Source organism: Larimichthys crocea, chromosome X (assembly GCF_000972845.2).
Source record: "Larimichthys crocea isolate SSNF chromosome X, L_crocea_2.0, whole genome shotgun sequence".
Lineage (NCBI taxonomy): Eukaryota > Metazoa > Chordata > Actinopteri > Sciaenidae > Larimichthys > Larimichthys crocea.
Window position 1 is genome coordinate 34,462,021 of NC_040020.1, and position 12,031 is coordinate 34,474,051.

Below are 12,031 nucleotides of genomic sequence, written 5' to 3' on the forward strand. Positions count from 1 at the left end.
AGAACAGTAGGTGCCAGTCTATCTCAACACTGTGGTGGTCAGAGTGGAAGAGAACTATTGCTGCCTTCTTTGACATATTAGATAGCTTGCCTTTGACGTTCCAATCTGCGTAAACAGACATCTGTGTCTCCAGACTAGATTATGCATGAATAAAAACATTCTCTTTGACTAATTCTGGCCGTATAGTATTTGTGGTGTTATCCTGGGGTTTAAAGTCTATCCACCAGGATGAGTTGGGCAGAATGTGAGACTGACTCAGGCTCAGACTCTTAATTCTCCTTGATCAAGCGTCAATAAATATTACAACATAAGACATCAGAGGCTCCTGAACACTTTCTTCCCTCCTGACCTAACCATTGACCTTTGACTTCAGCAATTTCTCCACAACAATCCTGATTGATCAAACTCAATGTTTGGACTGTCAGCAGCAGTTTACAATGAGTGTACAGAACTTTAAATTGACACTATGATTTTCCAGAACTTTTAATTACATCTCAAGGTCTTCATTGGTAGATTGAGTTAGTTGTCATTGGAGATTGCTCAGTATTAGTAATGACAGACTCCATCCACTCAAGTTCCCTTTAGCTTTTTGTAGTCTTTCAAACATCTCAGTGTTCATCAGCAGACGTCATGCTCGACATTTTATCACTACAACGATTCATTGAAGAAATGACTTGAACATGAAATAATTAGTCACAGGGTTACTTTATATAGACTTCAGTAACATACAATATTTCTCATCATTTCTGTGTATCATGTAATCATCTCTTCCTTTGGCGCAGAGTCAGAGGTGTTGGACCAGCCGTGCTGTCGCTCACTTTACGACTTTGAGCCGGAGAACGAGGGCGAGCTGGGCTTCAAGGAGGGCGACATCATCATCCTCACCAACCAGATAGACGAGAACTGGTACGAGGGTATGATCAACGGCGAGTCCGGCTTCTTCCCCATCAACTACGTGGAGGTCATCGTCCCCCTGCCTCAGTGAAGACCGGCACCTCAAGTCTCTCTGTGGGCTCCCTCCTGCCTCGTCACACACTCACACTCTCTCCGTCCTCAGCTCGACTCAGGACTGAAAATACTACAGGACCAGCTCGACCCGAAGCTGGAGAAAAAATATCTGTCTTTTTTCAAAGCGAGCCTGAGAGGTAGTAGTTTTGTCCTTAGCCAACTTAAGAGTCGCTGATTAGTTTGTTTTCTCCGTTGATATTTATGAAACTGAAACCAACTGAAACCCAAAGCATTAAGTGGGACGCTCTTCCTGGTTGGTCAGACTGAGTTAAAAACATCAAACTCCGTGATCCATCCCGTCAGCCTGTCTGACCCAAATTCCTCTTGAATTGTTTTTGCCCCATTAGCACAAACTGAGGACATTAATGACTGCACTGTTTGTCACTACAAACACACTGTATGCTTTTAATTACATTACAGTCACAATAAGAACATGATATACATTTCAAGATGCATATAGTTAGCCCAAAAATGAAAGATGCTTTGTATTTATGTACAGATCCCCGCAGAGTGATTCGACCTCTTGCATACGAGCTAGTTAGGGCGCTAACATAATGCAAAGCACAAATGTAGTCATGCAGAGGATGAAAGGAAAAAACAACGGGGATGATTGGACTTAAATGAAATACAATTGAAATTTACGGTGACCCCTTTTAACTTACTAACTAATTGCATGTTGAAAAAGCCTCCACATTTTATCATCTGCCCAAGAAGATTTCAATATGGCCGCCGCTGTCCTACACTCCACTGATGTTTTGTATTTTAAAAAGAATCTTATGTTCAGTTTGAGGCCTTCAAGTGAAGTATTGCCAAAGTTCAAGAATCATTTTTACAGCTCTTCTTCTTGTTTTCTTCGTCTTGGTCGTCATTTCTGTCAGTAATTATCACAGTGTACTTATCAAGTTATTGCTCATATTGGGAGCATGGCGGTCATGGCTATAAATACCAGCAACAGACAACTAATGTTGCTCTTAGCGATGAACCCACAGCGTCACCTGCACGTCAGCTCAGCTCAGTTCAGAGAGTCAAAAAACAGTTTTTATTTTATTTGGATCAACTGTCGCCTCGATACAACCTGTGATCGTCTGACTGCTCGTGTTGCAGTAATATTGCCACATCCCCAGATTTCTGCATCACTTTTGTGAGTACAATGTTATCATAACTGACAGAAATGATCACCGACATTATGAAAATAACACCCAAGTTTAAAGAATTATCCTTTAAAATGTGAAGTCAAACACTGATCCCTGTGGACTTTAGCTCGGCGGCTCTCGTCCTTTCAGCACAAACATTCCTTTTTTAAAATTTTATACATGCTTTTATTTAGTGAACATTTCCAGCCACTGTTCTTGAACACCCAGCTCACAGAGTTTGAAAGCCTCACATTCACGCTGGGATCATGGCGGACCGTACATGATGTGTGTTTTGTGTTGTAACTCTGCACCTTTGTGTTGGCGTCCTTCCTCCTCCCCACACTGCCTCTGCCTGTCTGCCTGCTGTGCTCTTAAGTGTTTCCCAGAACACGTCGTTAGGACTGCAAGGAACTGAAGTGAACTGTCTCTCTGAATGTCCCTCTCTCTGTTTACATGCTCTGACCTGTGACTTAATGTAAGGACTCTGCTCTGCGCTCTGTCTCATAGGGATGAATACATTGTCACACTGAAAGTGCTTTTTGAAATGTCGTCTGTATTGCACTGAAGCTTTAGACACTACCTACCACTTCTTTTAATGGATGTGCACCTTTTTGTTCCATTTTGTTTAATTCACCTCATCTAATCATGTATCAGATATGTAAGTCAAAATGGTAGATATTTAGATTTATATAATCACAGATGGTCTTCGTCCTGTACTATAACCAATCCACCATCTTAATTATGTCAGCGTAGATTGGGAAAATGCTTGTATCACATCTTAATCAGATGTAGCCAGAGTCTGTAGTAGATGATCCCGTTACCTTGTGAAACTCATTTATTAGCTTGTGATAGGCTGTAGGATAAGTCCAGGCCTGCAGTCACCATGTGGCTCTGCTTCAGACGTGTTCTTTATGAAGTCCCATCACAGTGGGAGTTGGTAGCCTGATAACCAGCAGTTGTCTCTCCTCACAGCTGTGGAGTATTCAGTTAAACGTCACCGGACGGGAGAGCGCACCGTAAATTCTCGAATAGATTATTATTTATTTATCTCAGCTTCAGAGAAAACCAGACCTTAACTTGAAACGTTAACTTTAACTGTCCTGTTTGATTTGATTTGAGTGAGAAGACTTCCTGTCTTCTAATCTAATCACAGCTTGCTCTTTGTTTAACAGTAGTCTGGATGACCTGTCAGGATTGTCTACTTTTCCACCTGCACAGCAACAGCAACATGTCACACTCAACACTCTGCTGCTCTGTTTCTCTGCTTTCATTTCTCATGAACAAAGTTAAACTACGTTAACATCAGCCTGTAGGATCATTACAAAGAAATGATTTAAAGAAACAAGTGAAATGTGAACACAGAAAAGATATCTGCTCTTCTCGAGGGGCTTTTACTTTGAAACATTTGCAGGAAGTGTTAAAGTTCCAGTGTGTAGGATTTAGTGGCACCCAGCAGTAAAGTCGCAGATTGCAACCCCGTGAATACTCTCCCATGTCTCACCCTCTCCTTCCAAGCATGTAGGAGAAACTCTGGCTGCCAAAGCCATATCAGGTAATAAAAGCCATATCTAGATCAGCTGTAGTTTGTCTGCACTGAGCTACTGTACAAACATGGTAGTTCAACATGGCGGACTCTAATGAATATTATATTTAATTTCTGCAAAGAAATACTCTCAAATCTTACACACTGGACCTCTACATTTCATTGATAGTAACTTGGTTAAAAGAAATCCATTAATTTGGACTAATTAGTGAATGAAAACAGTGTTTGTGTTAAGAAGATAAAGTGACTTTGATGTTGGACTGATGGATGTGGAAACGTGACGAGACATCAGCCCATCACTAGCCTTTATTTATTCACTGAAATGATTTGATTTAGTTTGAGAATTTTCAGCACAATATTCTCATGAGCATTCCCGCCACACGTGTGAGCATTTCCTTCTTTTTTCCACAGAGAGTCACATGACATTAACTCCAGACCTAAACAAAGTTTGGCTGTTTGTCCTGACTCCTACTCGACAGACATTCTTAATCTACATAATGTCACTTTTATCGGACGTGGACCAACTCTACTTTATATACAACAGCGAGAACATAAAGAACGTGTATTGGATAATTACTGTTAGCTTGTAATTGCTTAAATGTTGGAGATGTTGCATGATGATTTTAGGTTTTTTTTAAACATTGTTATTTTAGATTTTGAATACTGGGGAGCTGTTAGCATCAGGTGCTATCTGCAAAACAGGAATGTCCATGAGAAGGTTTATTCGTGCCGTCAGTCTTCAGAAAAGATCCGAAAAACATCTGATGCAGTTATCATGAAACAAGTGGAAGCAGCCATACAAAGTGTCCATGTCCAAAGTGTTTGTTTACATATTTAAGACTGATGAACCTCTTTTAAATGATTATGTTTTTGCCATTAGCCCCGCCGTATGAATGACTGACTCTTTGATACACTAAAACAAGATCTCTCTCTCAACACTGTACCTCTGTTTGCCTTTGCGCTCCACAAAAGTCTCTTCTCAGTGTCACATTTTAAAAACCAACTTCTCGACAGAGGAAACTGGCTGCGCAGTTCTGTGTTTTATTTTTTCAGTAGCATAATTTATGCAAAAGGTGTTTTATAGATGTTGTAAATGAATATATGAATAAATATATTGCATAAATAAATGACAAGCAAATATGGAGCCACCATTCACGTGTGTGCTTTGTTTGTGCGCATCTTTAACTGTGAGTTACACTACATGAATGCAAAAATGATGTGTGTGTTATTGTTCAATGTTCCAGCACAAACTCAATCCAAAAGCTTTGAGATGATCTGAAACACTGGTTGTGAACTTATCAGCCGACCTCAGTAATGCTGAGGGTTCAAACCTCTGGTTGCAAAGACTGAAGTCAGAGGATTGGAGCATGTTAATGCCCCTCAGTTCAGAATGTTGTGTTTAACAGTAGTATTACTACACATGGGATGACCACATACTGTTGGCCATAGAACATACCTTAAATTAGCGGTTCCCAATATAGAAGTTGTGACCTCTCAAGGGGTTCTGGTGACTCGTGCTGATGTAAGAAACAGTCTGCTGTACAGAATTGTACTTTTGTTGAATGGTTACCACTTTATTCTTCTGGAAACTCCTCAAATATCTAAAAATACCACAGCTGTGAGGGAAGGAAGCACATGAGGAGAAGTCTGTCCTCTTACTTGGTTTAGGGGAGAACAAAAGGCAGAAAGCACTGAACTTCTCTAACATGCTGAGGTATGTGAGGTATACACTGTTCTAAGTTAATTAAGTAATTAAGTGATCATCAGTGACCAGTCTCTGAAGCTGTTCAGACATCCACTGACCAGTGCATTGTGAACATATAGCACATCCACAGAAACATTTATTCCATTATAAAGTCCAAAACGTACATAGCATGTATAAAATCACACATCTGATGTCTTTAAGACTCAGCATCCAAATCCAGTTTATTGACAAGAGTGTGTGATTTTTTCAAGTCAGTCCATCTAGTTAAGATTTTGTCCCACAACAGCTGCCATAAAGAATGAATAGATCTTTGTTGAATGAGTCCAATCAGAGTGGTAGATACACATTATTTTACTGGGCTGAATTCTAGTCTGCTAGTTTGTGGTGAAAGTTCATCCATATTCCAAAATGAAACAAAAAACACAAACTAGTCCCACCTTCCTGAAGGTTTTAGAAATGAGTGGTCATTTTAGATGCTGCTTGCTTAATTGTATATACGTGTAGTTTATGCATCTTAACCAGTACGCATACAGTGCATACAGTATGTGACACCCTTTTAGATAAATGTTGTAGACAAAATATTTGAAACTTGTATAATGACATACAATCTAACAGCATCAAAACACTTTAACAGTTTGAGTGACATTTGGATAGTTATGAAGGGGGGATTTAGTGTAGGGCCACTCTGTGGACATGTCTCATTAATGCATGTTACTAACCAAACTTCCCCGGAGTTTCTGTCTCTGTCGTCCAGCAGGTTCTCGTGGATCGTGGCTGCTGCTGTGATCCTGCATGACGCCCACTACATATATTATTACTGTCATTATTACTACCATATCTATTACTGTAATCATTTTTATCATTCATTATAATTCATTGTCATTTTATCAGTCATTGTACAATATGTTTGTGTTGATTTGTCCTGTACACGTGACATCCATTGCACGTCTGTCCGTCCTGGGAGAGGGATCCCTCCTCTGTGGCTCTTCCTGAGGTTTCTTCCACATTTTTTCCCTGTTAAAGGGTTTTTGTGGGCAAGTTTTTCCTCACTCGAACCGAGGGTCTAAGGACAGAGGGTGTCACTCCCTGTACAGATTGTAAAGCCCTCTGAGGCAAATGTACTTTGTGACTTTGGGCTATACAAATAAAATTGATTTGATTTGATTTGATATATCTCTTTTGATAGCTCTTGTTGTATCTGACCATGCAGATACTTACATGTCCACATTTACAGATCTCTCTCTCAGAGTTCTGCTGAAATTAGTTTGTGGAACACATAAAGGTTTCTTTTTTTGACATCCCAGTTAGCATTGGCAAAATTGATTCAATGTTTAAATTCCATCCGAATTATCATTTTGGTTGAGGTTGAAAAATTGGTGATAATGACAATGTTGATTCAATGTTGATTCAATGTTGATCTGCTATCTGGGGATTGGTTAAATTAATGTTATTTCATTTATTTAAAGTTGAACTAACATTGATTTTGTCTGTCTTGATCAATTTTCATCACTGAAATAACATTTATTATGTCAGGGTGCAAACCTGATGAAAAACCAGTGTTATATTTCAATGTTGATCAACGCTGATTCAATGACAGTTTGTTGATGAATCAACACTGATTCAATGTTGGTCTGCTATCTGGGATGGTTCTGTTTAAAACAGTATGTGAACAATTTTCATTGGAGGAACTGCTAAAAAATAGCCTGTATAAAACTTCAAAGTTTTATAGTAACCCTGTGTTACCTAATTAATAGAGCCTGGGGTAGAATGGAGTAGAAATCTCCAAACAAACACTGCATGTCTACATCTAAGTAAAGGTTTGTAAAAAATTAGTTTGGGTCATTTCAATTCTTACATTTGCTGTAACCTTTTGTATTCCAAAGTAAGATTGGTGGTCCAGGCTAATAAAGGCAGCAGAATACTTCCCTGTGATTGTGGACTAGATCCAGACCTCAGCACTCCTCTGTTTTGAGCCTCTGATCTCCCTCTTACTCTTCAAAGGCTGCCTCACTCCTTTATGGCTGTCCTGTCTCTTTGGTTGCTCTGCTCTTGTTTCTCTGACCTCCTCAGGAGCCCTCATCCTGCCACAGTTTATAGCACAGGTCCAGTCAGGCTGGTGACCCACCACCAGGTCCAAAGTGGGCAGAGAGGTGGTGCTGGTCATGTCCCTGAAGCCTAAAGAGGATGTGAGGGAAGGACTGTCTGGAGGAAATGTTTCATATCCTCCCCTCATACCTGGACAGCCTCCCCAGGACGCCCTCTCCCTCAGCCTCACCACCTGTCGGATCTTCTTCCAGCCCAGGTGGTTGAGCTCCAGCAGATTGAGCAAGATACAGAATACACCAACGCAAAACATGAAGAGTAGGAAGATGGTCTTCTCTGTGGGTCTGGAGACGTAGCAGTCCACCGGCTGGCTACAGGGAGGCGAGGTACAAAGGAAATGGACTGGCACCTGGAAGCCAAACAGCTTCCACTGAGCCAGAACAAAGCCCACCTCCAGAACAGCCCGCAAACACACATGAAAGACATAACATTTAGACAGAACACCTCCAGAGACCACATGACCCTCTGCACTCCCACCCCGGAGGGTGCAAACTCGGGTGTGACTCAAGGGTACCATGTTGTTAGGGTTTCCCCTCTGGAGGCTGTGGGCAGGGATGCCCTCCAGCACATCTGCCAGGCTGTGACCGAGATGCTTATGAGAGTGGATGGAGCAGCTGTCCGAGTCACAGTTTGGATCATACACCTCCTGTCCACCGCCTCGCCCTACATCTGGGCCTTCCTGCCCTGGCATGTCCACTGGTCCTTGCCCCTGCCTCTGGATGTTGTTGTGGGGCACCTTGGACAGGTTATGCCACGTGTAGATGATGAAGCAGAGCGACGGCGTGGAGACGCTGATGATGTGGAAAACCCAGAAGCGAGGTTGCGAGATGGGCGCAAACGCATCGTAGCAGACGGTGGGACATCCTGGCTGCACTGTGTTGCACACAAACATCTCCTGCTCGTCGGTGTACACATCCTCGGTTGCAACAGCGACAATAAGCAGCCGGAAGATAACCATGACGGTGAGCCACAGGCGACCGATCATGGTGGAGTGCTGGTGGACAGCATCCAGGAGACGTTTAAGCAGGGTCCACTCCGTCATGGTGGCCTGTGTAGAGCAGTCTGCTCTGGACTGATCCACCTCTTCTTCTCCTGAACTCACTATCCTGTTGGACTTTGTGACATCTTAAACCACACCATCCAGGCTACATAATCCCATTTAATCTACACTATGTTCTTGAGTGTTTCTTCTTCTCATTTCCACCTACACTACCACCTTCCCTCCCAGGCTAAAGCCTGCAGTAGACTTCCTTGCTGCCTGAGTGTTTGCCAGCTCTGCTTGGCTGCCTTTAGAGCAGTGGAGCCATTTCAAGAGAGAGCCATCCCATCTTTCATAGATAAGGATGTCCACTTGACATGAGTCACTTGGCACGCTCACTTCTCTCTTGTCTTTGGGATCCATTTTAAAACCAAGAGACATCACCCTTCCTGGAATGGAGGAGCTGCTGATAGTGCCAGCTGATAAAGTGTTCTCCATAGATTAGCCCTCTGAAAGCTAATGGGCTCTTCCTTTAATGCACACTGGATGCTGTTAAAGAAGTTCTTGTTCCGAAACAGAACAGAGCAAAGTAATGAATGCATAATTAAGAGCAGAGTCTGGTGAGGTTTTTCTTTTCCACGGCTTGTTTTTACTGCTCCTCTACAGCCACATGCCATTCTCTTATCTGTGTTTTAAAAAAAGACCCTTGAAAGGTCTGCTAGCATCAAATCGTTGTGTCCCCCAGATAAAACACTCAGTCACCCCTTTCTTTACTTCAAACAGGCTCTGGCTCAGAGCTCCGCCCACGTTCTATCCATGACATGAACAGATATATTTGGTCTAGCATTAAAATGTAATTCAGTATGTAACACTGTATATTCTTAAGGCCTCTGTGTATTTGTTAGATCATCTAACAGTATGTGAAAATCCCTTTGTGATGGTGGAATGACGGGTCACATCTGGCAGTACTCTTAATCTTTGTTTGTTGTTTGAAGCATAGGTACAGTTTCAACTTCCATACTTCCACTTTTCTTGTATACATGTAACTCCACTGATAATAAATGATGCCAAGGTTGCTAAAACTAACTAAAACTAAATTACTTTCAGTTAAATGTGCAAAAGTCGTCCAAAACGCCAGTGGTGCTAACACTTTCTCTGTGAGAACAGAGCCACTAATTCACCTAAATACAAGTCAGTATAGCATCAAAATGATGTTTTACTGTCAAAAGGTTACAGTGTTTAAAAAGAAGTCCTCCATGTTTCTAGTTGGTGGATGTTAAAATTATGTTTAAACATTGAACACAAATTTAAACCTAAAATCAATGACTAATGTTATATTATGTGTATACTTATATTCAGTGAATCATTTTTTTTATTTCTTTCTTTAGTCATTTAACTACAAACACCAACTGCTGTTCATTCATCCCAAAGACGTGGACTCAGTCTATCTGAGGGTTTCTTTATCATCAGGTTCTATTCCACATGTTACTCTTTCACTCTATTTCTAAATAACACACTTTTTACAGGAAACACAAACACAACAGCGGTGAATACAGTAAACTTTACTTTACGTCGAGTTAAACTCACATGATTGTTGAGTTCTTGTGGAATTGAATGCACCTTAACACTGGCAATGTTTCTACCATCCAGACCAAAATCTACATCTTTGAGTTCTTGGAAAAAGATCAGATCACAGCCGTAAACGCTTTTCACTTGAAATGGTCGGACAACACCTTCAAAGCACATGAACCTTTTCTTATTTTTACTATGTCCTCGGAGTAGTTGTTGCAGTATTTGTACAGGTAAAGCATGAAACACAGGTTAAAGTCCAGACAGCCTCCTGCAGTGCTTTTGTCTAATATTGATCCAGATTTAGACACACGCTGGATTAACATCTTTTATTGGCTCTTGTGGGACCTGATGAAGCGAAGGATCGATAGACTGGAGAGTGGCCCCTCGTTCCTGCCCTGAGCAGGATTAAAGAGGGCCCCAGTCTCATCTAACACAATGCAAATGGAGGAGGGGGGTTGAAGGTTCCACTGATCACAAATAGACCTTGACTAAAGCCCAGACACAACATCAGCAGACACAGACCAGAGGCAGCCAGAGGGCAGCGTCTCACAAACCTGCACCCACCTCCGGCCACTCAGAGGACAGGAAGTAGCTTTGCGCCACAGTGGCGTGACGGGGTCTTGTGTACATATGTTTTTATCCAGCATGTCTGGGGCTCTGCACGCTGCTGTCCTGCCGCTGTCAAAGGAATTATTCACCCTCTCAGTCTGTTCATGAAGGAATTCCCAATGATGTGCGTTCCCTGTGGGCTTTGTCAGGAGCAGCCTGGGAATGAATAACAGACAGGATTAGAGGGGACCGGGAGAGAAAGAGAAGGACTGGTGCTCTGCCAGTCAGATAAAGTCCTTCTCTTTCTCCTTCTAATGCTCGGGAGTTATTTTTCAGGACTTTCATCCGGGCTTTTGTGTAGAAAGTGAGAACAGACTATAAATTTTAATGAAAGGGATTGCTTAGAGGACAAGCTTGGACCTGAATCTGCTCCACACAGAAGTACATGTCCGAGTCACCGTTTGGATCCACCGCCTCGCCCTACATCTGAGCCTTCCTGCCCTGGCATGTTCTGTGTTGTACATTTATTATTGTACAACACAGAAGATCCAAGTTGTAGTCCCTTTACGCTACTCACAAAACAAAAATGACCTAAATGGATGAATTTAATATAAACTTTTATTTATAGCGGAGTGTGGAGGATGAATTGAGGAGTGTCACAGCCTGAGGAAAGAAGCTGCTCTGTATGTGGTGCTTCAGCAGCAGATACTTCTGTATTGCTTGTCAGACAGCAGCAGGGTGATGCCATGCCGGTTAAAAATGTTTCCAGTCAGATTTCTATTGCACTTCTGTAAAAGTTGGCACATGAATTTTCCTTCCTGAGTTTCCTTGTCATTGGTGTATACATACATACATTGTCTGTAACCGCTTATCCTCCCAGCTGACATTGGGCGAGAGGCAGGGTGCACCCTGGACAAGTCACCAGTTCCGTTAGTGTATGATGACCTGAAAATAAAAATCATTACAGAATCATTTTTGTTACCCTAGAATGAGACTAGTTTCTGGTGAGGTGCTTGCATTTAACTACTAAAGAAAGCTAATGAAATGTTATTGTATAAGGTTATGTGCATCTCAAGTTTCATCATGATCTGATCATCTAATATACTACTTCTCGGGCAGCTGTGGCTACTAATGTCTACTAATCAGATGATCGATGGTTCAATCCCCGGCTCCTCCAGTCTGCATGTCGAAGTATCTTTGGGCAAGATACTGAACCCCAAATTGCTCCTGAAGACTGTGCCATCAGTGTGTGAACGGTTAGCTGGCACCTTGCATGTCAGCTAATGCCTTCAGTGGGTGAATGAGATATGTTTTTAGAAGTACTGTCCATGTATCATTCTCAAATTGTAGTACATGACCTCCTTGTTGTGGAACTTGGAAGAATCTCTTTTGAGAATGAGATTTCATTTAATTTGAGAATCAAAAAAGTGGCTGGAATG

General features: G+C 41.8%; 2 protein-coding genes across 4 annotated transcripts in view; one reads left to right on the forward strand and one right to left on the reverse strand.

Moving 5' to 3' along the window:
- sh3gl3a (SH3-domain GRB2-like 3a) overlaps positions 1 to 4,828 on the forward strand; it is a 43,941-nt gene extending 39,113 nt beyond the window's left edge. For all 3 annotated transcript variants that reach the window (XM_019259438.2, XM_027283095.1, XM_019259437.2), the window contains one exon: positions 783 to 4,828. In XM_019259438.2, the coding sequence (XP_019114983.1) occupies positions 783 to 985 (203 nt within the window). In that variant the 3' untranslated portion in view covers positions 986 to 4,828. The remainder of the gene's footprint in view (positions 1 to 782) is intronic.
- A 2,500-nt stretch (positions 4,829 to 7,328) lies between these two features.
- gjd6 (gap junction protein delta 6) lies at positions 7,329 to 8,534 on the reverse strand. Its single transcript, XM_010754210.2, has one exon. It carries the CDS (start codon positions 8,532 to 8,534, stop codon positions 7,329 to 7,331), a length of 1,206 nt encoding a protein of 401 aa, XP_010752512.1.
- Positions 8,535 to 12,031: the final 3,497 nt, after the last annotated feature.